The sequence below is a fragment of the Macrotis lagotis genome, chromosome 4, assembly GCF_037893015.1.
Source record: "Macrotis lagotis isolate mMagLag1 chromosome 4, bilby.v1.9.chrom.fasta, whole genome shotgun sequence".
NCBI lineage: Eukaryota > Metazoa > Chordata > Mammalia > Peramelemorphia > Peramelidae > Macrotis > Macrotis lagotis.
This window is the reverse complement of record NC_133661.1, coordinates 203,319,543-203,345,641: the sequence shown is the minus strand read 5'-3', so window position 1 is coordinate 203,345,641 and position 26,099 is coordinate 203,319,543. Positions and strand designations below refer to the sequence as shown.

The following is a 26,099-nucleotide window of genomic DNA, read 5'->3' as shown; positions in this document are numbered from 1 at the left end:
GAGTTCAAATTTTTTTTTTGATGAACACTGAAAGTGTCTTTACATGTAATTAGACAAAAAATAAAAGAAAAAAATAAAACACCTAGAGGGCAGAGAATATTTTATCTTCAGTACCTACCACAAATGCTTGACACACAGCATGTACTTAACAAATGCTTTTTGATCAATGAAATTATACCATAATAAGTGTCAGAGGAAGGATTTTAAATCCAGATCTCTCCTAACTCCAAATCCATTACTCTTTCTACTATACATTTCATTCCAGACCTAGTCAAATGCTGCTTCCTCTGTGAAGTCTTTCCAAGGTCACCCTGCTGGAAATGATTTCTTCCTTCTACTAATGGTCCTTGTAGTAGCTCATTAATACCTCCCTTATATATAGCTTTTTGGTTAAGATTTATAGTTGTCACAATTATATGATAACTAAGCTCTTCAAGATCTATGTCTTCTTTATCTTTGTACTTCTTCCAGTATCCCATAAAAATGACTTATACAAATATGATGAATGAATAAATGTCTTGAAAGCCATCAAAAGCTACTATCATGGAAAAGAGAGGTTTTACTTACAGGTTCAGAATATTATCATTTTCAAAAATCTCTACAGAGAAAAGCCACTAAATACATTGAGCAAAGAAAATCATAGTAATATCTAACAAAAGATAATACAGTGAAATAGAGTAAGTGTTTGGTTTGAAGTCTGGTTCTGATAGCTACATACACATACACACACACACACACACACACAAAAAAAAAACACAGTTAAGAACCTCTGAATCTCTCAACTCCTTTCTAATCCTAACTCCAGTTATAACTCTTTAGTTTCCTTAGAAACAAAATGAAGATATTATTTATGCTACTTACCTCATAGAGTAACAGCAAAGAAAATTCCTTGTGAACCTTCAAGTCTTATTCCATGTAATTAAAGTTTATTCCATGTCACTACAGTTACTTATTTATGAGACAGTGATTACATATCACCAGATAACAACTAACAAAATAATACAAACTCATAACTTGGATTTTCCAAGGCCTGACCTGTGGTAAATGGCTTCTATAGGCAAGTTCTCCTGACACATGGGCTTCATCAGTCGCTGTCGGAGGGCCCTCTTCTCCTTTAGAACAGTCTCCAAGTGCTGATTCATGCTTTGCAGAGCCTCGCACTTTTGAGCTGTGTAAACCAAAAGCAGTGAGTGTAAAGAGTAAACAGAGCAAAAGATGTTAACTGAGGTACTATTCATTTCTTCTCACTCTATTACTAACAGTGATTTTATCTTCAGTGAATTAATCCTTCCCTAACCTTAATCCAGATCACCAAATCCCAATTATTTCCTTTTCCCAAATTACTCCTTTTCTGATTTTATAGCCAAAGTACTAGTTCTCATATATGAACTTTGCCTTCACACATCCAGTATTCTAACAATGCACCAAGAATCAATTAATTACTTAAGTGCTGTTTTGATTTTCTCAATACACTTTCATAGAATTCTATCATGGTTTACAATTGCTTACTTCACATGAAAATTTGTGACCATGCTCTCTTCTCCAAACCTCAATTTTCTCAGTCTTTAATAAATAACATTTTTCTACTCTGAAGCTGAATTGCTCCATTTTAACCCGGCAAATATACCCTTGACTTATGCTTGATTTCTACATCGTTAGCTATATTATTTCTCCTAAATGAACACTCTTCCTATTCTACAATATCAAATTTTCTCCTTTTCACCTGTTCAGAATTATATGGCATGTCATTCTATATAGAAAGATTGTTTATATGTCTGAATTTCAATCATTCAATTTCATGAAAAGCTAACTGCTCTATTTGCTCTATCTCTGTAGTACTTACTTTCTAAAAATAGGCTCATCTCTTGTACTACCTTTATAACTCCCAGGTATCCTTTATGAAAACAGAAATTCATTCACCAGAACTGTGTACTTAAGGCATATATAAAGTGAATCACTAATTCATTCTTAGGCAGAGTTCTTAACCTGAAATCTGTGAAGTTTCTTTACAATATTTAAATACCTAAATTTCTACATAGTTGGTTTCCTTTGAAATCCTATAGATTTTATTTCTGCATTTAAAAATCATTACTCCAAAAAAAGTTCCACAGCTTTACCAGACTGTCAAAAAGGTCCATGCCACCAAAAAGTTAAGAACCTTTGCTCTGAGGAATAACAATACCTTAATGGAACATTAGGGTTACATGTGGCTATCCTTTGCCCATCACCTGTCTAATACTAACTCAAGTTTCCTTTGTTGTGTCTAGTTACTAACAATTGTATACTGACAAGTACTATTTATTTATTTTATTTATTTATTTAGGATTTTTTGCAAGGCAATGGGGTTAAGTGGCTTGCCCAAGGCCACACAGCTAGGTAATTATAGTGTCTGAGGTCAGATCTGAACTCAGGTACTCCCCACTCCAGAGCCGGTGCTCTATCCACTGCGCCACCTAGCTGCCCCTGACAAGTACTTTTTTAAAAATCACATATACACAAACACACACATAAAACATGTATTTTTTCAATTAGCAAAAAATATGCCTTCTCCCCCTCTCCTCCCAGCTGACCAGCCCTACACTGAGAGAGGTAAAAAATAAGCAAGCATCCATTATGAGTCCACTATGGGCCAGGTATTATGCTTAAGTCCTTTACAAATATGATCTCATTTGATCCTGAGAACTAAGGCAAAACAAAACTTTTGTTAGAAACATGTATAGTCAAGCAAAACAAATTTCCACATTTGGCCATATTCAAAAAAAGTCTCATTCTGCACTGAGTATTTATCTATAAGGAAAAATAGAGCATATTTTATTTTAGCCCTCCAGAATCATATTGTCTTTGTGTAAATTGTTCTCCTAGCTGTCCATTTAATGCTTTGTCAGTTCATGTCGTCCTTGTTTACTCTGAAACAATTATCTTCCTAACTTCTTATAGCACAATAGTATTCAATTATACTTATTATAAATAACTAATTCAGCCATCACCCAATTTAAGGACACCCCCTCAGATTCCCATACTTTGCTACCTCAAAAAGAGTTGTATTTGTATATATTCTTAAGGCTTATTTTGCTTAGGTTCAATCCCTCCTTGAATCTATCACATTCCCCCATGTATAAGACACGTTCATGTATAAGACACACCTTAATTTGGGGGCTTGAAATTTGAAAAAAAAAAGTATCACATAAAATTATTGAACTTAAATTTTATTCATCATGAAATTTGAGGACTTTCTGCTCATGGTTTTCAGGCATCTTTTGGGCAAGTCTGGTGTGTGGATGTACACTTAGTCCATTCCATTTCATGAACCTAAGCACTATGTGTCCTCCTTTGAAATCAGTCACTTCTTTAACTGTTCTTGCCTGATGCTGAACCATCTTTGTGGACACAGGAATTCCCATGGCCCTTTGCTCTTCAATCCATCTCTTCAATTCCCTCTCTAACTCAGGTCATTTGGCTGACTTGCCTCTCATGGCCCTCTTCTGCTATGGCGTTTTTAGTCGTGTTTCCTCTTCCTGTAGCCAGTCTCAGATTGTTTTCTCAGTTGAAGGAACACCTTCAGCAGCTCAATTTCTATTCACTTTAGCAAATTGGATCACTTTTAATTTGAATTCAGCAGTATATGAAAATCTTTTCTGAGCCATTTCTGGGCAGAATATGTCAAAACATAACCTAATATACCAGTAACAAATGCGAAACAATGAGCACAAAGACAAGTGTGAAAAAAAGCAGGAAATGTAAGTAAAAAAAATCTACAGCTACTGTATAAGATGCTCCCAATTTTCAGAACTAATTTTTCAAAAAAGGGTGCATCCTATACATGGGGAAATATGGTACCTTCTAATTCCCCCACTCTTAATTTCCTATGTTCCTGCTCTTTCCCCACCTCTGAGTGAAATGTATTTCTGTGCCCAAATGTTATGTATTCTTTCCTTCTTTAACCTTTTGTGAGATAATTTTCCTTTTCTTCTTTTCCCTTCCTCCCACCCCACCACTAGCATATTTTTCTTTTCTTCTTTTTCCATTCTTTAAGATCAGGATATAAAAAACCATTTCCAGGTATTCTGTCTAATTAGTTCCTTGAGTGACCTTTGATGATAATAAAGTTAACAGGAAATACATTTATTATCTGCCCACATTAAAATGTAAGTAGTTTATTCATGCTACTCTTTTATCATTGTTCCTTTGTGTTATTTTTCATGGTTCTTTTAACTCCTGTGTTTGAACTTCAAAATTCCTATGCAGCTCTGGTCTTTTCATCAGAATGTTTAGAAGTCTCATTAAAAGTCCATAGCACAGTGGATAGAGAATCAGCCCTGGAGTCAGGAGTACATGAGTTCAAATTTGACCTCAGACACTTAATAATTACCTAGCTGTGTGGCCTCGGGCAAGCCACTTAACCCCATTTGCCTTGCAAAAAAAGCTAAAAAAAAAAAAAATTCTTGCCTTTCAGTCTATAACCTTCATTTTCTGGAATATAGTATTCCAAACTCTGCTCCTTGATAGTTGTTGTTGCTCGATTGCTTCTTTCTGGATGCTTTCAGTATTTTAACCTTTCAACTGTAAGCACTGAATTTGAACTATAATGTTCCTAGAAGTTTTCACTTTGTAGGAGGTGACCAGAAGACTTTTTTCTATGTGTACTTTTGTGATATTTATGTATTTTTTGGAGAGGAATGACAACATTTGCTTACTTTATACATCAATTCAAACAAGTCTTCCCCCATTTTCTCTGAGATCCTTAAATTCATTGTTTCTTGAAGTACATTTCACTACCACATTCATAACACAAATTATCCAGCCATTCCCTAAATTAACAGGAGTCAAATATGTTTTTTGCTACTACAAAAAGTACCAAGGATATTCTGGTACATATAGTCTTTTTCTCCTCTTTAACCTCCTTGAAGAATGATTGGGTGACTTCCTGCTGTTGCTCATACACAATACTCCATCTCTAAGTTCCATGCCTTTGCCAAGGCTGTTGCCCACACTGAGAATGCTCTCTCTCCTCACCTCTACTTCTTAGCACCTAAGCATCCTTCAAGGTTCTGGTTTTCGATTGTTAGGACCACTCTACCATCCATCTAGCTCTGAAATTATTTTGTCTTAATTTGGTATAAATTTCCTATTTATCTAGCTATGTTTGTGGTGTGCCCTTTAGCAGGCTGTAAGCTCCTTTCAGGCAGGAACTGTCTTGGTTTTATCTTTGGATCAACACAAGTTAATAGTAGACACCTGATATATATGCACTAAATTAAATCAGTACTTGTACCATACTTAAACATAATTCTGAAATGCTAACAGTCTTTATTAAGTACAACTTCTCACTTAATTCAGTGTGTACAGAGAAAAGAATTGAGGGCCACAAATGACTGTATATGTATAATCTATATCAGATTATATGCTATCCTAGGATGGGGAAGGGAAGAGTAGGAGGGAGAAAAGTATAAAAATAAATGTTGAAAATGATCTTTACATATAATTGGAAAATAAATTTTAAAAAATAGAGGGCCACAAATGCAAAAGTAAAATGCAATAATTTTTTGAATAAAGCAAAAAAAAATCCACTCATCAACTTTTAAAATTAGTAACAGGGATCACAAAACTACTTAATAAACCACAAATAAATGAAAATATTTTTCATTTCTAAAGCATAGGTAGTTAAGAAAAAGAGAACTTGGAAGAAATGCAGAGTCAGATGCATAAAAGGGAAATGCAGATAGTAACACACACACACACACACACACACACACACACACACACAAATATAAAGAGGAACTTTCACCTTTGTGTGTGAGCTTTTAAAAGGATACTGTGGCTCAAAATTTATGTTCAATTTTCCAACTATAGGTGCTATAATGAATTGAAACCTGCTTGCCCAACAGCCCAAATAATATTAAGTATAGGACGGAAAGTTCTTCACATTTGATTTAAATAAACAAGTCATTAAACTCATTAAGGCTAGGAACACAATACAAACAATTTACTTTTATCTTTTTCTTCATTATCAACAGAAACCTAAGAATTGCTCATTTTTCTACATTTACTATACCATGTTTCCAATTGATATCCTTTAATTTAGACTGAGATTTTTTTAAAGTTTAAAATAAATTTATACCCCTTGTATCTCTTCATCATTTCCTATTGCCCAGCTTTTCATAATTTCACTTTTTTTCATAAAGTTCTATCAGAATAGAAGGGGGAGAAGACTGTTAACTTTTTGGCCATACTTATAAAAATTAAAGGAAAATGATGAAGTTTAAATTACCAATAAAGGAGTTTTTTAATTCCTCAATCATTTATTCTTGTTGACTAACGCAAGTGCTCAGGATGTCAGATAAGATATGGAACGATGATATTTCAAGATCCCAGACCTTGCAGACATATTATAGTGTTATGTCTTGTCATTTTGCAGTTTTACTTAAAGGTATTTAGTCTCTACTGTTAGAACAGAGAATCAAGAGATGGTTGAAATATCTATCAACTATCATTTTAACAAAAACCACTTACCTAGAAAGAAAGGATGAACAACATCAGCTGTATCCTTTTCTAGTGTTAAGAGGTCAATTTCCAAAGTCTTCTACAAAAGACACAAAAATAACATTTGACTCATTCAGAAAGTAGCTTGGGAAAAAAGAATCACATAAGAGTTAAAAATATAGCATTTAGGCTCCGCTGCTGACAGGTTTCAAAGAAAAGGGGAAAAGAGAGAAAAGGCTAAGCAAATAAAAGGAGATAATCTATGGCCAAACTCCTGGTAATTTAGTGATATTCCCTTGGTGAGGGATAAACCAAGAAGGAAAGAAGGACTGTTGACTTTAGAATTGGGAATCAGCTAGATTTTCTTTCTGACAAAACTAAAATATAAAAATGGATACTATCACATGTCAAAAAGTGAAGGCTTTACCTACCTGTCTGATTTCGGCTTGAATATCTTTAATCTGCTTGATTCTGGAGAAGTTTACAAAAAATGGAGCAGGATTCTTACATGAATCTAGTATCTCCTATTATGAGAGAACAGAGTATAGCACAAAATTAATGATCAAAAAAGGAAAATATCAGAAGGAATTTCTGGAAAGCACAACCAACTCTGCCTCTAAATACAAAATAGTATATAACTGAAGTCAATATCTCCTGGTTGGTTTTTTTAGGTTTTGTGGGGTTTTTTTGCAAGGCAAATGGGGTTAAGTGGCTTGCCCAAGGTCACACAGCTAGGTAATTAAGTGTCTGAGGTGGGATTTGAACTTAGGTACTACTCAGGTACTACTCCAGGGCCGGTGCCCTATCCACTGCGCCACCTAGCCACCCCTAATATCTCCTGTTTTTCAAAACATCTCCCATTAATCTTTAAAATAAGACTTAAGAAGCAACCATCAGAGCATGCACAGGAATAAATACACTCATATCTTTATGTATATGTTATTAAACATACATTTCCAATCAAAGAGGATACTACTAATCTAGAAGTTATCAGAAAATCCTAGCTCTACTACTCTTTCAAATCATCCATCCCTACCTTCTTTGACCTCCTTGATGTTACCAGAGATTAGATTTCACTAGTCTATTTACTCGATTTTCTCAGAGAGAAAAAAATTAATCAAGTTCATGAAATTAGTTTTAGTCCACCTTCCTGTCTCAGGAACCAGAGAAGGATGTGCTCTCCTCTCCTGTACTCTGTCACAACAATTGCTATGAGAAGGGGTCAGAAAAAGAGGGCACAGGGAATCACCTGAAGGTTAGGAGAAAAGGTCAAAATTTATACCTTCATCCTTCCCAGGTCCTAGGGCTAATTGAAACCAATAGTAAAGGAAAATAAATGAGTGACACCCCTTACTAACCGCCTTTCTTTGCCTTTTGCTCCCCTTTCACAATTAATTTATATCTCCCATTCCCATGTCAATGACTCCATTTCTTTTATATCTTGGTAAGTATGCAGTGGCCAGCACAAGATCACGTCTCCTGGTCAGACTTACCATCTTTCTTCAAAACTCCAAGGGGAGCACTGGCCCTGGAATCAGGGGGCCCTGAGTACAAATCTGATCTCAGATACTTAATAGTTACCTAGCTGTTTCACTTAAATAAAAATAAAATCAAAAAACTCTAAAGGACTTGTCATTTCATTGGTGTGGGCATTCCTTCCCCAAAGTAATTCAAAACCACTCCATAAATTAACATGATATTTGAGAATTTATCACCCTAACATCAGTATGACGAACTACTCCAAATTTAGTTAGACTGATCCTTGAATAATAGGGTCCATTGCAGAGAATAAACTGTCAGTGTTCTGCAAAGTGCAGTGGGAACCCTGACCTGAACTCAAGTGTTAGAAGGTTTACATTCCACCCTCCCTGAAATAGCCAATGATGGGGCTTATGTCCAATACAAGTCACCACTCCCCTCACTTAACCCCCTTCCCTCCATTGTACAAGTTCCTACCTTCCTCCCTAGCTAGTTGTTCAGTACATGGAATGCTAGGCCTAGAGTACAAATTGAGGTGGGTTTTTTTTTTAGTTTTTGGGTTTGTTTTTTTTTTGCAAGGCAGTGGGGTTAAGTGGCTTGCCCAAAGTCACACAACTAGGTAATTATTGTCTGAGGCCAGATTTGAACTCAGGTATTCCTGACTACAGGGCAGGTGCTCTATCCACTGCACCAACTAGCCACCCCTACAAACTGAGTTTTAATTGGTCTCAGACATGACTAAGTTCTGTGACCTTGTATTAGGCATTTGATCTCTGTCTGCCTCAGTTTTCTCAACTGTAAAGTAGGGAGGTGTGAGAATCAAAAATATCTGTAAGGGTGAGACACAGTGCCAGGCATACATCACAGATGCATGTTCTCTTCCTGAGTCAAGATTTAGTCTTTTAAGGCAAGCACCTAATCTAAGAACCCACAGCCCCAGAAGACCAGGTGGCATTCCCACTGCATTCCTCCTACACAGCCACCCTCTCTTCCAGATCATTTCCTGGCTACAGCCGATGCCCTTCAGAGAGTGGGCTGAGTTTACAGCAAAGTAACTGGTAGAGAAAAATCCATCCTCTCTCGTTTCTGATTTGGATAAAACATCTTGAATTCCACAGGATGAGAAGGCACCAATGTGCTGGGATCTTCACTGCAGATCTCACTTAATCTCTTTCCAACAACTCCAGTTCTTCCAAATCTGCCTCTATATTATTGACATCACTGTCTTTCTAGTAACCTAAGTTCATAACCTCAGTGTAATCCTTATCACTTTCAACATCTCATTCTCTTTTTCCAAACAGCTGCCAAATCTTGTCATTTTACTGTCATGACAAATTTCACCTTTGTCCCTTTCTCTCCACTCTGCCTCTCTACAGTAGAAGCAACTAGGTTAGTAACGGACAGATTTAAGTCAGGAAGACCTCAGCTCAAATTCTCCTTCAGACACTTAGTAGATATGACTCAAGGAAAAATACTTAAACTTTGGCTGCCTCAGTTTCTTCATTTGTAAAGTGGGAATAAGAAGAACTTACCTCCCAGTATTGTTGTGAGGATCAAATGAAATAACAAATGTAAAATGCTACATAAATAACCTCCTAATTGGTCTTCATGCCCTATCTTTCTTCTCCAGGGCTATATTCCAAGAGAGATGAAAAACAAAAAGGAAAATGACCTATTTACACAAGGATATTTGTAACAGATCTTTTCTGTTGGCAAGGAATTGGAAATTGTGGGGATGCTATCTCTTTTGGAATATAGACCTGGGAGGTCAATGGTTAAATATGGGTTTATAGTCGGTCCTTTAATCTTAAAAATTTATTTTACCTCCATTTTTCTATCTTTCAAATATTTAATGTTCTATAAGAAGACACTAAGATACACTAAAGGGGAGCAGCTAGGTGGTGCAGTGGATAGAGCACCGGCCCTGGAGTCAGGAGTGCCTGAGTTCAAATCTGGCCTCAGACACTTTCTAATTACCTAGCTGTGTGACCTTGGGCAAGCCACTTAACCCCATTGCCTTGCAAAAACCTTAAAAAAAAAAGATACATTAAGGGACTTTAGTAAATAAATGCTTTTTCATACTCAGAATAATTCTCTTTCCTTCCTAATTTCTCTAATATAAAAAAATAAAACTCAGTAAATAATGAAAAATAATATTTAAGTGGAATTTACTTATGAGATGGATTTTCTTTAATCTATCTGAATGTACCCAATACCACAACTCAGATGGACGAGCATGGGTATTCCATCATAATTCTAGTCCAAGTTGTTTTTTTTTTTAAATCCTTTATCTTTGTTGTTTTAGGTTGATTTCTTCAGGAATAGAGAAAAGTGGACAGATTAGAGACATGTTACAGAGGTAGTAGGATTGATAATTCATAGTTACTGACTGAATATGGAAGTTGATCAAGAGTAAGTCCATGAACCAAGAAGAGAAGGTAAGAGTGCTCTTGAGAGAAAGAGGTAATTATGAAGGCAAAGCAAGCTTGGGGAGTAGGAGAGAAGGAGTAATGAGTATTTTGGTGATATTAAGGCTTAGATGTCAAAAGGACATCCAAGACATCTCCAGCATTTGGTTGGTGATATGCAAATAGAGCTTAATAGAAGGACAGGGACTTGATATACAGATTTGGGAATCACCAGTATAGATATATAATTGAAACCAATCATATTTATGTTATTTTTTCTAAGGGAAAAAGTAATTTTAAAATAGAATAAGGATATGGATCTTTATGTTAAGAAACAGACGACGAACTATCAGTGACCTCGGCCAAGATGGCAAGTCAGGCATTGTACTAAGGTCTCCTGGCTTTCCCTTAGAACTAATATTAAAGAAACCTCTTGACAGAAATTCAATCAACTTAATCCAGAAAAATAAGCAAGGAGAAGAACATCTACCAAAAAGGTCTGTCTCAGGGGAGCATGGGTGAGCCCGAGGCAGAGAGCAGAGAGCCAGCCCAGGGGGGTGGGGTGAAGTCCGAGAATCAACCTAAGCCTCAGAGGCTGTGGGAACAGTGGTCTGGGGAACCTCAGCGGGGCTGGAGGGTGAGTTCCAGCACAGAGAGTTGTAGAGTACAGCTGGACATTGATACGCTGCACTCCATACTTTCAGCGGACCACTCTTCCCAGAGCAAACACAATAACAGCCCTCCCCGCCACATCCCACACCCCGTGCCAGGCTCAGGCCTTGGCAGCAGGGCTCCCTTAGCAGAATAAGGAGATTAACATTATTGCTCCAGGGTGCAGCCCACACTGTTCAAGGATAAAATTAGTCAGCAGCACTACCCACACCCTCCAGGCCTAGGGAGAGGGCATCAAATCAAGGTCACAGACACTCCAGAGAAAGCAACCAGCACTCCCTACTGCCTGGCCCACAAGGGAGCTACTAAACCCAATGAGCAAAGCCTCTAGGATATTCAATAACAAAGGTCTGGGAACCAGCCCCTGTCCCAGCACAAGATCCTAGGAAAATGAAGAAAGGCCAGCAGAAAGGGGGGCCCATTGAAAACTACCCTGAAGACAAAGATCCTAACCCAGAGAGATCTAGAACTTCTGAGGAGAATATGAATTAGTCTCCAGCCCAGAAAAACTTCCCAGAAGAAATCAGGAAGGAGTTTAAAAATAAATTGGGAAAATTGGGAAAAGAAACTCAAGAGAAAATTAACACCTTGCAAGAGAAAATTAACATCTCACAAAAAGAAAACAAATCCTTGGAAAATACAATTGGACAAATGCAAAAAGAAAATAATTCTCTCAAAATCTCAAATGGGCAAATGGAAAACTCCATCAAAAGTAGAACTGACCAATTGGAAAGAGTTGCAAAAAGGTAAATTAAGAAAATTATCTTAAAAAAAATGGGGGCGGCTAGGTGGCATAATGGATAAAGCACCAGCCCTGGAGTCAGAAGTACCTGGGTTCAAATCTGGTCTCAGACACTTAATAATTATCTAGCTGTGTGGCTTTGGGCAAGCTACTTAACCCCGTTTTCCTTAAAAAAACTTAAAAAGGGGGGGGCAGCTAGGTAGCACAGTGGATAGAGCACCAGCCCTGGAATCAGGAGTACCTGAATTGAAATCCAGACACTTAATAATTACCTAGCTGTGTGACCTTGGGCAAGCTACTTAATCCCATTTGCCTTGCAAAAACTAAAAAAGATTAAAAAAATAAAAATAAATAAATCCCCTCCAGAAAGGGATCCTAATATGAAAACACCAAGAAATAATAAGATCAGGATGAATCAAGAATGCCCATTATCACCACTACTATTCAATATTGTATTTAAAATGTTAGCTTCAGCAGGAAGAGAAGAAAAAGAAATTGAAGGAATTAGAATTGGAAAGGAAGACACAAAACTCACTCTTTGTAGATGACATGATAGTATACCTGGAGAATCCTAAAAAAAATCATCTAAAAATCTACTAGAATCAATTAGCAACTTTAGCAAAGTCACAGGATATAAAATAATCTCTCATAAATCCTCAGCATTTCTATATATTACTAGCAAAATACAGCAGCAAGAGCTAGAAAGAGAAATCCCATTCAAAGTTAACTTCACACAATATGAAATACTTGGGAGTCTACCTGCCAAGACAGATTCACAAACTCTGTGAAACAACTACAAAACACTTCTCACACAAATAAAATCAGATTTAAATAACTGGGCAAATATCAACTACTCATGGATACCTGAGCTAATATAATAAAAAAAAAATTACAATTCTACCTAAATTAAACTACTTATTGCCCCACCAATCAAAATTCCAAAAAATTACTTTAATTATATAGAAAAAAATAAGTAAATTCATTTGGAGAAATAAAAAGTCAAGAATTTCCAGGGATTTAATGAAAAGAATTGCAAAAGAAGGTGGCTTAGCCCTACCAGATCTAAAATTATAATATAAAGCATCAAAACTTTCTGATAATGGCTAAGAAATACAATGGTTGATCAGAGGAATAGACTAGGTGCAAAAGAGAGAGTCCAGGAATTGGAATAAAAAAAATTCTCTGATAAGAACTGTTGGGAAAATTGGAAGTTAGTATGGAAGAAACTCAGCTTAGACCAACATCTCACACCCTATACCAAGATAAGGTCAGAATGGGTACAGGATTTAGACTTAGAAGACAATTATTATAAGCAAAATAGGAGATCAAGGAATAGTTTACCTGTCAGATCTATGGAAAGGGAAGCAGTTTATGACCAAGGAAGAGATGGAGAACATTATTAAAAATAAACTAGAATATTTTGATTACATTAAATTAAAAAGCTTTTGCACAACCAAAACCACTGTAACTAAGATCAAAAGAAATGTAGTAAATTGGGAAACAATTTTTACAACTAGTATTTCTGGCAAAGGACTTATTTCTAAAATATATAGAGAACTGAGTCAAATTTATTAAAAAACAAGCCATTCCCCAATTGACAAATGGTCAAAGGATATGCAGAGGCAATTTACAGATGAGGAAATCAAAGCAATCCACAGTCATATGAAAAACTGCTCTAAATCATTACTGATTAAAGAAATGCAAATTAAAATATCTCTGAGGTACCACCTCACACCTCTCAGACTGGCCAATATGACCAGAGAGGACAATGATCAATGTTGGAAGGGTTGTGGGAAATCTGGGACACTAATGCATTGTTGGTGGAGCTGTAAACTCATCCACCCTTTCTGGAGAGCAGTTTGGAATTGCACCCAAAGGGCAATAAAAATGTTCATACCCTTTGAACCAGAAGTACCACTACTGGGTCTATACTCTGAAGAGATGATGAAAAAGGGTAAAAACATCATTTGTACAAAAATATTCATAGAAGCCCTGTTTGTGGTGGCAAAGAATTAGAAATTGAGTGACTGTCCAGCAATTGGGGAATGGCTGAAATAATTGTGGTATATGTAGATGTTATGGTAGAAATCAGGAGGGATGGGAATTCAGAGAAGTCTGGATCTGCATGAACTGATGCTGAGTGAGATGAGCAGAACCAGAAGAACATTGTACACCCTAACAGAAACATGGGGGTGATGATCAACCTTAATGGATTTGCTCATTTCATCAGTACAACAATCAGGGACAATTTTAGGGTATCTGTGATGGAGAATACATCTGTATCCAAAGAAAGAATTGTGGAGTTTAAACAAAGACTACTGTAACTTATTAAGCAATTTTGCTATCTCTTATATTTTATTTTTTCCTTAAGAATATGATTTCTCTCAGCACATTCAATTTTGATCAATATATACCATGGAAACAATGTAAAGACTATCAGACTGCCTTCTGTGGGGGATGGGGGAGGGAAGTGAGATTGGAGGAAAAATTCAAAAATTCAAAAACAAAAAAAAAGTTGGAAAAAACAAAAAACAAATAATTTCTTTCAAAATAAAAAGTTGGGGGGGGGGGGCTAGGTAGTGCAGCAGAGAGAGCACTGGCACTGGAGTCAGGAGGACCTGAGTTCAAATCTGGCTTCAAACACCTAATAATTATCTAGCTGTGTGACCTTGGGCAAGTCACTTAACCCCATTGCCTTACCCCAAAATAAAAGAAAAGCAAAAATAAAGTTAGAAATTCCATTTTTAGAATACTTACAAGAAAGTCACACATATGAAGAAAATCACATATGCAACAGAATATTTATAGCAGCACTTTTAATGATAGCAAAGTATTAGAAGCAAAGTAAATGATCCTTGATAGCTAAAGAAACTGAGTACATGAATGCAGAACTATGATGAATGTAAGGAATATATATAGGAATATGCAAATATATAGCGTCTCAGAGAGCAACAATGGGTCTCAGTCTAAATCCACTTAGCCATAGTTTGGACCCTGATTGGTTCAGAGTGAATTCAAACAGCAATTCTTTCTATTTTGACCAGCAACCCTGAGGGTCTTCCCATGACAGATTGATTTTTTTTGAGGTGGGGGGCCTATGCAAACGAGGTTCCCAGTTTCTTTTCTTTCTGGTCCGTCTTAATCATTGAGGATCCTCTAAATGTCTTATCCTCCCAACAAATTTTTTTTCTTTTTTTGTAAGTGGTCATTCTCAGTCCCTGCCTCATCTCTCTGTTACCTAACCTTAAAGATTGAATGGGTATTGTCCCAGTTCAACCATAACCTGGAAAAGATGAAGCTGTAAAAAGTCAGGGTCTCTACTCTATCCAGGACTGTCTCCAGGCATTTTGATTCATATCTAGCCACTGGATCCAGATGCCTTCAGAGGACAAAGTGAGACTGGTGACATGCACAGTACCCCCCACACACACTTAAAACCAGCTCAATTGCATGTCACCACATCACCTCCAGGATGTTATGTTCTTCAAGAACAAAGGACAAAAAACATCAGCTGTTAGCAGGGGCAAGATCTGAATCTAGCACAACAACATGCAGTCACAGATTGTTTTACAAATGAAGTTCCACTTTTAAGCAAGCCTGATAAAATTTAAATGAAAGCTCAGATTTACCAGCCCTAAAAAAAGAATTAAGTCTATAAACAAAAGAATTCTTTTTTTTTTTTGCAAGGCAAAGGGGTTAAGTGGCTTGCCCAAGGCCACACAACTAGGTATTTATTAAGTGTCTGAGGTCAGATTTGAACTCAGGTACTTTTGACTCCAGGGCTGGTGCTCTATCCACTGTGCTACCTAGCCGCCCCCAAAAGAATTCTTAATGTGAAAGGTGTCATTAAAGGATTCTATTAAACAGCAAGTCCCTCTGATGTGATAAAGAACATTGCAATATAGATATAAATTTAGGATTATATGAAACCTTATCAGAATACATGTTATGTGAAATGAAGAACACTTATCTCTGCCTTAAATAAAATATTAAGTAGGTATTAAAATCTAGGAATAGGGGTTTGGCTTCTCTTAAGAAAAGGGCAGGGGAACAAATAGGAGAAGGGCAGGGGGATAGAATTAGCCTGATGTGGTGTTTGCCCAGTAGCATTTTCAGGAAGGAAAGAAGGGAAGAGCTCAAGCCCCTGGAAACTGTTCAAGGGTCTAGCTTCCTATATATGGGTCCAGGCAGTTGAGAAACAGTTCATTTGGTCCTGTAACCAAGATTTCTTCAAATAAGCTCTGTGATGTAGACAAAAGTAAATGTAATCCTAGGATACATTACAAAAAGAAGCATTCGTGTTCAAAGTAAGTATGTCCTAGATCCACTGTAATCTGTCCTTGACAGATCACTTCTACAAGCCATAGTTTAGATGGGACATTGATTGGACAATGTAGAGTGTTGGTCTTGATAGGGTGTGGAGGGGAGCCCTTAAGGAATCCATTACAAAGGGGGAATGGCCCAGCCAATCACAAGACTGGAAGAGTTTTCCTAATCCCATTCCAGGGATAGCAAACCCCAAACCAGTTCTCAACCAGTCAAGAGTGACCTAGAGATCTTGACCTAATGCAACTGAGTTTGCGCAATTAGGTAATTGAATATTAACCCACCCCCCCACCCCCATGATGACTGGGGTTCATTAGCATATCATGTGGCATATGATGTGGGGGGGATGATGTTAGGGGCATGTCATGGAGTGGGTGGACCTTTTAGATTCTAACTCAAACTCTGAGAGCCTATGAACATCCAAGAGGGAGGGGAAAGAGTTTCTGAGGATCATAAATTACCAATTACCTGACTTACAAGACTAATTGGTGCCTCATGCACCCATATCTTGTAAGGTATATCTTGCAAGGTTTGTGAATAAAATGTACAATTTTCTCTCACTCTAGCAGGTTTTTCTTTTAATTCATTAAAACAATTTGGGGGCTCGTCTTCAGGATCTGCAGAACCCCTTGAAGAAGCCCCAGAAGAGACCAGGGGAAGGAGAGCTCATAGCTTGATTTCAAGCCAGATCTTCCTTTCTTTTCTGGGGTTCCCTCGGGTGGATCTCTGAATGGACCTGAAACGCTGCCATTGATGGGGAGAGTGATGGAAAATTGAGGAAATGACCCAAAAAAAGGTAGGGAAACTTCAGTTTTTATCTTTCAAGGCTGATTCTAGACAATTCCAGGAAAGGAAGGCCTAGATGGGAGGCCAAGGGTCGGAAAAGGCACCTCAGGGAGGGGAGGTCTTTGGGTAGGAAATGAGCTAGCTGGGAAAGCAAGGATGCTGTCCAGGATCAAGAGAAGATTAGTTCATCAGATACTGCTGTTCTGAATGGCCACAAATCCCCATCCTAGGACAGTCTCTCTGGTGGCCAAGGCTTGGGTCTGATGAACAGTGAACCATAAGGTAGCTTTAAATAAAAAGGAGGTGGAATATGTAGCATACTGGATAACTAGGGATGCTAAATTATGTCTAAGTAAGTTAGAAAAAGATAAAAAAAAAACATAGGTGAGATCCTCTGGCTGCTCCTAGAGAAGAGGTGGCTAACAGTGGAGCCTAAGAGGAAAGGGAAAGTCTGGAGAGAGGAGAAAAAGGAAGGCAACTGGATCCAGTGCAGTGTGAATTTGAATGTTTCCGTGGGAGTGTTTGTATTTCTTCTATGTCCTGTCTTGTGTAAGTGTCTCTTTCAGGCATTTCTGGGTCTGAGGACCCAGCTTAACTTTTAAATGAGGGATAGATGGGAGTTGGCCCAGGAGTTTCAGAAGGTGAGGGAGAAGGAAGTAGTGTGCAGTGGCCCCCACTGGAAATCAGCCCTTCCTTCACTGAGCCAGTGGTAGCTGTGTTAGGTGTGTAGAGTTAAGGGAAGGGAATTCTTAAAGAGGAAAAAACTGTGATTTGGGGAGAGTTTAGAAGAGTTTAAGAAAAGAAAGAACCTTTAAGGGAAGGATTGAGAAGTTCTAGGAGGGAAGATTTTTTTATCCTTATGAGTATCTGGTAAAGATCCCATGCTTTCTCCCTGGGTTGGGGGAACAGGTGCTGGGTTGGACACCTGATGGTCTTGATCCCATCCACCATCTCATTTAAGACTTGGAACCCTAGACTGAGTCTACCTAAGTACCCCACCCACCCGTGGGGGGGGGGGGGAGAGATAAGACAGGAGAGCTCAAGTGCTTTAATAAATAAATAAATAAAATAAATAAAAGCCTTAAAGGGAAAGAGACCCATTCACAGGTGGGATATGTGATTGGAAAAGAAAAAAAATGTGTAAAATCCAGGGGTTAAGAGACTCCTTTATTGAAAGTAAATCATATTTAATGAATATTTGCTGGCCATGTGGCCTGAGTGATGACTCACATAGTTTTTTAAAGTTTCTGAACTAGAGTTTTGGAAAGCACACTGAGGGTTTTAAAAGAGGGATGCTAGTGTTGTAACATTCTGACGGAATTTGTACAAAATGGGAGGAATTAAATAACCTAGATTGTTAAATTAGTTTGGGATTAAACTATTTTAATACTATTGTAACATTTGCAAGGAGTTATGTGGTTTGGGATTTTAAACTCTATTGTCACACCTTTGGGTTAAAGAAAAGTGGTATTGAGTTATGAAGAGAAATACCTAGGTCATCAGGGATGTTTACTGATACCTTCTGGGGAAAAGCTCTAATTGGTTTTAATGTTAAGTTTAATAATGCTAACAATTGTATTTTTATTTTGGACAGAGCTTTTGGAATGTGAGTGCTGGATTCTCTGTATAAAGTCTTTATCAAACTAAAACTGTTGGAAAGTTAGTTGTGCTGTAATTAGATTGAGGTTTTAAATGTGTCATATGTATGAGATTGGATTCTGAGAATTTGGGTAAAGAGACAAAAGTGTAAAGAACATGGGATATTCATTTTGCTCTTGTTCTAAGGGAAATAAGATGTTTAAATAAGAATCTTAATGTATATTAACAATGTATGTTTAATTTTAAAGAAGTCAAGGGGCGGCTAGGTAGCGTAGTGGATAAAGCACTGGCCTTGGAGGCAGGAGTACCTGGGTTCAAATCCAGTCTCAGACACTTAATAATTACCTAGCTGTGTGGCCTTGGGCAAGCCACTTAACCCCATTTGCCTTACAAAAAAAAAAACCTAAAAAGAAAGTTTTAAAGAAGTCAAAAACGTGGCCTTCTCTCTTGGTAACTGCAGACAGCTGATGTGGGGGGGGGGGGCTCTGAACAAATGGCAATTGTGGGCCTTATTGTAAAGTAACTTATTGATGAATAAAGATGTGTTTCTCAGTTATATGATTCTTATGTAACTGCAAAGAGATTATATTTGCAATATTTAGCTATCTATTGTGAATGTTATTTAAATACTATATTGTTAAAGCCTCAAGGTGATTGCTTTGAAGGACAATAAGGAAAATGTGAAAAAAAAAAAACATGACCCTTTCTGGGATAGGTCTGTGGGCTCATGAATAATGTAATAATGGAAGGATTGCTTTAAAAAATCTAGTAATTTGTGTGTCACTCTGTTACTCTTATTGTTGTTCTTTTATAATGAAATTAATAATGCATGTTGGAAATTTAAGGCCACCTAAGATGTTTTAATGGTTTTAAAGAATTCTGAAAAGTAATTTCTATGTTAGGGGGGCTGCTAGGTGGTACAGTGGATAGAGCATCGGCCCTGGAGTCAGGAGGCCTGGGTTCAGGTCAGGCCTCGGATACTTTGCGATTGCTTAGCTGTGTGACCTTGGACAAGTCACTTAACCCAACTGCCTCAGGAAAAATAACCATTTGTATGCTGAGGATGGCTAGTGGGTAAACAAGTTTATACATAGAAGTTTCTAGGTATGTATGTGAATTGGGAATATTTTGGATCTATATATGTATATTCCAAAGCAGTGGTTGTTTGCTTTGAAGTAAAAGCACTATATAATATAGGAAAATAAACACAAGATAATTTGATATTTCTCTGTGCAATATCCTGGACAAAGGAGGCATTTATTTGTTGTAAGATACAACAGGCTAGAAGGTTTCTCTAGACTAGGGGAATCTGATATACCATCTTTATATACAGATAAGAGTAGATATGATTTCAGACAAAGCGATGTCTCTAGTAAGAGGTAGGAGACAGGCCTGTAGGGCCAGGTTTTAGAATACCAGGTTTTAGGCAAAGACCCAGAAAGGATACTCAGAGCTTTAGGTAGGGGTTTCATTAATTGGGACTCCATTAAGATTATAATTGGGAATTACTGAATTGCATTCACTGGAAGTTCTAATTAGGTAAAACAACTATTTTAGATCACAGGACTTTTAATTTTCTCTTATGTCAGATACCAGGATGGTCAGCATGTTGTTGGAGCCAAGGAAGCCAAGGGGCCAAGGATGTCAGGTGATGGGGATGGGCAGCCAAAGGGGTGGCTTTTCAGTATGGCTGAGGTTGGACCCCTTTGACTTGATTTCCCCAAAATGACATTTGGATAATATCTCACCTGGAAGAATAAATCTGACCTAAGACATTTGACTTACTCATATGACCTCTGCCTGGACACTAACATTCAATACACATAAAGGAAATTTCTTTTAATGTCCTGGAAAGTTTTAGGCAAGTTAGATCTAATAGCCAGAGATGGGTTAGGTATCTGGGTCTGAACACCTGCTATCAACTACAGGCTAAGATAGGAATTGGGTTTCCTTAGTTTTTGTAATAGAGGAGATATTTAGGTAAGAAGAATGGGAAATTCTTAGGATAATTACAGTTTCGAGTTCTAGTTTAAGGAAACAAGTGTGTTAGATAAGTATACCAGGAAAAGGAAAATATGGGAATATTTGGGGAAAAAAAAATTCATTTTGGTTAAGGATGTTTGAGTCATTGTTGTAAAGGTTAAAACTGTTTTATTTTAAGCCAGATGCTGGGTAGTCTTAGAACAAAGAGACTGCTGAATGTATGTGTATGGAGCAAACTCCCAAAGAGAATGATCACATTGACTCAAGCTTGTGAATATGCTCATGTAGTAAAATACTAATGGAAGTTTGTGTTAAAAGTGGAACTATGTATGTCAATATGGCAATAAGGTAAAATGTAAATTGTAATAAGCTCCAGAATCTCATTGTTTAGTGATGGAAGTATGTGTTTTGATCTGAATAAGACATTAAGCAGTTTCTCTACCAAAAGACAAGATCTCAAGGAGTCACCAGAACTGGAGAGGCCTTTTTTGGAACAGATTCAGAAGATGCTGAAGGACACTGGATGCCTCCAAGGGAGAAGAGAAGACGAGAGGAGAGACACTGGACCAGTTATCTTCACCATCTCTCACCTATGTGTACATTGTTTATCTCTAACTTCCCCTTGATTCTGTAACTGTGACACCCCTACTTATGCCCTTCTCCTTAAGGAAAGGAGGAGAGGAGGCAGGGTGAAAATGTTCTCCACTGAGAAAGAGGAAGATTATTGGTTGGCATTATTATAGCTACGTGAGTCTGTATAGCCTATCTAGGGAGTGAGTCCTATCTCTGATTTAGACAACAGGGTGTTAGTAAAGGTGAGAGTCTAGCTGGCAGAAGTCAATGCCCAGTCTTTTGATGTGGCTGTTGGACTTGCCATAGTTCACAGCAGTTTGAGAATTGGCCTTGGGTACCCCTGGGTCTGGCCTAGATTCTCAGTCCCTGGTCAGAGGTGCACAGTGGCACAGAATTCTGATCCAGAGGGGAGAGACACCAGTGGCATGTAACTGAGTCAGTTCAGGGTGACTATTGCTTATAACTGACTGGCCAGGATATTTGCCTGGGGAGTAGCAAATGTCTGGATATGTCCAGAAGCAGGGTCCATATATTTGGGACTGTACAACTTAGAGATAGGTGGCCTCAGACTCACGTGAGATTAATGTCCTTGTAAAGGATCCCTTGTAAAAATGCACAAACTGGAGCATTTGTAAGGATAACTGATTATGAGTTAATCTGGACTTGGCAAGAAAAGTGTTGAAATGGACATTTGCAAGAAAGATAGTTTAAGGAACATCACTAGGTATATTAGCTATTCTTGGGGTTGATCCAATGGCACAAAATCAAGAATTTAGTTTGGATTTTGGAGCCAGGAAGACCTTTATAAAGACATTGGTATAGGGGCAGCTAGGTGGCGCAGTGGATGAAGCACAAACTCCTGGAGTCAGGAGTAACTGGGTTCAAATCCGGTCTCAGACACTTAATAATCACCTAACTGTGTGGCCTAGGGCAAGCCACTTAACCCCATTTGCCTTGCAAAAACCTAAAAAAAAAGTCTTTCTCTTGGGTAAAAAAATCAATCTCACAAGTTTAAGATGTAAGATGAAGAAGGTATGGTTTTCTAAAAAGCAATTGTCTAAAAATATTTTAGGGTTTTAGAGCACTGAAAATTCTTATTTTTTTAACCTTCCTGATTTTATCCCTAACAATTAGCATAGGTTCTTGATGAATTCTTGTTACTTGGCAAAATGATGTGGTAGCCAAAAAACCTCATGAGATCTTGGGCTACAGGAAGACGGATATAGGAAAAGGAAATAGTTCCACTATACTAATAACTGGAAAGTGTCCACAGAATGGAAACAAGGCTGATGAAAGGCCTGGAATCCGTGACATGAGAAACAGAATAATAATCCAGGGGGACATAACATACTATGAAGGTCTGTGAAGGGTTGTCAGGCTAAACCTGGTCTATTTGGGTCCAGAACCAGGTACAATAGACAGAAACTTTTTTTTTTCTTTTTCTCTTTTTCAGGTTTTTGCAAGGCAAATGGGGTTAAGTGGCTTGCCCAAGGCCACACAGCTAGGTGATTATTAAGTATCTGAGACTGTATTTGAACCCAGGTACTCCTGACTCCAAGGCCAGTGTTTTATCCACTTAAGCCACCTAGCTGCCCCGACAGAAACTTCAAATAACAACAGTTTAGCTTGAATTCTGGAAAAACTTCCTGAAAACAAATGCTGCCCAAAAGTGAATGGCTAATCTGAAAGGACTATGAGCAGAGGACAGAGGCTGACTTGATGGCATTGATTCCTGTTAGGTGTGATTAAATTGAATGTCCAACTGAAGTTCCATCAAATTCTGTGACTTTGTAACTCTCTACTTTTTTCAATTTCATCCTCAGAGTCTGGCATAGAGACCTGCATATGAAAATTACATGAATGCTGTGGATTATGTGGAAAGGAATTAGCCTACTTTGTCTCTGGGAGTAGAATGGACCAATGAATTAGAAGATAAAGAGGCAAACTTTGATTCAAGGAGGAAAAGACTTCCTAACAATTAAGAACTGTACAAAAATTCAAATGAAGGTCTCCTTGGAGGGTAGTCAGTTCTTCATCAATTGAGATCTTTGTCAGAGGTTAGATGCAAATTACATTATCTCATTGGCCTCGCACAATGTAAATGACATCTACCCTCTAGAGCTGTTTCAAAGAAGATTTCTATTCAAATATGATTTAGAACCTTTGAGAGTCAATAAACTATTTAGCTATAACAAATTGCAGAGGGAGCTAAGTGGCACAGTATATAGAGCATCGGCCCAGGAATCAGGAGAACCTGAGTTCAAATCCTAATTACCTAGCTGTGTGACCTTGGGCAAGTCACTTAACCCTACTGCCTTGCAAAAAATAAGAACTGGGTTTCACTGAAGGTCTATCAGGTTCCATTTTTTGTATTCATTACTTTCATTTCTCATTCTATTCATTCCTGCTTTAAAAAAGTAACAAACTAAAGAACTTAGTGCTCCTATAATTAGTCCCAGACCTACAACTATTCAAATACTGAACTATGAGTATATCTTTCTGAATTTATCTTCCATGTTTTCAAATACAGTTTAAGTATTCCTCAAAAAAATAAAAGTGTGTGGTAGAGGGGGTACAAGAAGGGTTAGCCTCCAGAACAAGAAGCCATCCTCAGTTTTTCCAGACAAAGAAGCACCAAGTTAGAAAACTAACACCTGGCCTGGAACAGAAAATGAAAACTGGAAAGAAACTCAGTGGTCAAGTAGTTCAACTCCCCCTGACAAACATATACTTCATTTTATAGACTCAAAAAGAGAGAGAGATGCACAGAGCAGTTAAATCTCCCCATGTGACTGGCCTATATAATATGTTCCATTAAAAGCCATTTTTAGGCTTAGTCATTGTCAGTAAACTTCCACTATGTGCTGTGTACTATTATAAATTGCAGAGACAAATTCTAAAAAAGCAGTCCTTCAGGAGAGGAAGGATCATCTCTGGCAGAATGGTAGGAAGTTTTCCTCTTGGAATCCTTGGAAGGAAGGGAAAAGAAGAAGTTGAATTTTCCAATCACTCTTCATTTTGACATTAATACTTAAGTGGAGAGGGGCAGGGGGACTGCAGAGACACATACAGGTCAATAAGAATGTCCTTGTCCAGGCACAGGGTCAAGAGTTAAATGGGTAAATTGATTTTCACAGGGTCTGATATTACACAAGATTGGAGTAAACCAAGAAATCCAAACCTCAGGTTCAGTGTAGGGAGTAATGGTCCAGATGGTGAGGAGGTCAGCAGCAGCAGACAGAGAAGAGGGAATATGAAGCTGAAGCTGGGGGAAATGTATGTTTTCTCAGACATACTCGTCATCTTTTCTACTTGATCACAAGCTTAAAAGCAAGAAGCAGTCTTTAATTATTTTCTTTATCACTGTTCCCCACAGTGTCAATACTTCTTTCCAGCACAACAGACATGAAATCGTTTATGTTCTTATACAGGGCAGTTAGAAAGTCCTTAATGCTTTCAAAAAGTAGCTTGCCTTTTACAAGAGTTGAATGTTAAGAACAAGAAGATACTTGAGAGAGAAATCATCTAATGAAATCTCTTCATTTTTCAGATGAGAAAATTGATTCAGAGAAGACAATGAACTTTGCCAAAGGTCACACAATTGGTAAGTGGCAGTCAGAGCTGGAATATAGGGGAAGTGCCTTTTCTACTAAATAAGAGCTAAAAAGCTGTCCTGAGAGTTACTAGTCCAGCAGGATACCTCTGGAATAACAGGTTTGAGTAACAATAAAAAAAATGACAATCCAGGAACCAAAAATCATAAAATTAAGTCAAGGAGAAACAATAAACACTGCTTGGGCAGAATTATCAAATAGGCAATATTTAGTACTATCTACATATCCCCTTTCTGAACCCTTCTTTTCTCACTTCCTTTTAGCATTTTATTCCTATTCCAAGCACAAAGTTTTCTTACTCATGCAACTCCTCTCTAATACAAAAGATAGAAATGATTTTATAAATTTATTCACTATCATGTCCAGGAATTAGGAATAAAGAAAATGTCCACACCAAACAGTGAAAAAAGAAAGTATTAAATTTTCTCTGAGAACTCCAAGAGGCAGAGATCTGAATTAACGGCTTAGAAGATGGCAAGTTTGGAAGCAGGGTAATTAACTCCCCCTCTTTTTAAAACTGAAATTCTTAAGAAATTTCTGATTTAATAAAAGCACTTTGCAAACTTCCTCGCTTAAAGATGGAACAAAAAGGTCTTTTCATACGATCTTCTTCTGGGGCACAATACACAATAAACACTATGTGTTAATTATTATTATTATTATTATCATTAATATATATTATTATATATATACAAATGTCTAGCATACAGAAGTGAGTTTGAATGAATATTAGCAGACATGTTCACTCAGAGACTAGATGAACAGGACAACAGAATGTGAGCACCAGAGGGGACACTAAGTCATCTGGTCCAGTGCCCTCATTTTATATTTGCAGATATGGAAGTCCAGCAAAATTAAATCACACAGCTTGCAACTTGGAACAGTGCAAGACACACTCAGATCCTCAGACTATCTCCAGTTCTGTACTATGCTGCCTCCCCATTTGTTCATAATACTCTAAGAAAGGTTCTAATAATTTAGGTGGGAAGTTGACCTAGATCCTTTAAGACTTTATAAAACATTTTCAAAGCAAAGGACATCTCTTCCTGATGCTTTTCCAAGACACAAAGTATCTATAATTTATTTTATATCTCCACTCCTTAGTACAGTATCTGGTAAAGAGCAGACACTTTTTTTGAATGTTTAACTGATACTATGTAGATGATCAAATTCAGCACCTCTCCACTTAATTATGTATCTCTTTCAAATTCAATCATTTTCCCCAATCTCTTTTTTGAATCACAAAAATCTTAGAACTACAAGGGAATCTAGAGGTTATCTCATCTCTCAATTTCAGATAAGTAAACCAGTGATTTTCCCTTCACTACTTTGAGTATATACCTCTCAAAGATCTACAACTCTTCCCCAAATCACAGCTATTCCCTTTTACTCCCCCCTCACAATGGATCCAGAATATAGTTCTTAATCCTTTTTTTT

General features: G+C 37.5%; 1 protein-coding gene across 1 annotated transcript in view; it reads right to left on the bottom strand.

The window, feature by feature from the left end:
- The window catches only part of HAUS2 (HAUS augmin like complex subunit 2), a 34,731-nt gene that overhangs the window by 6,736 nt on the left and 1,896 nt on the right, over window positions 1-26,099 (bottom strand). Inside the window, exons 2-4 of the mRNA XM_074235191.1 lie at window positions 6,912-7,004; window positions 6,511-6,580; window positions 1,036-1,168 (exon numbers count right to left, since the gene is read on the bottom strand). Coding sequence (XP_074091292.1) covers window positions 1,036-1,168; window positions 6,511-6,580; window positions 6,912-7,004 — 296 coding nt within the window. The remainder of the gene's footprint in view (window positions 1-1,035; window positions 1,169-6,510; window positions 6,581-6,911; window positions 7,005-26,099) is intronic.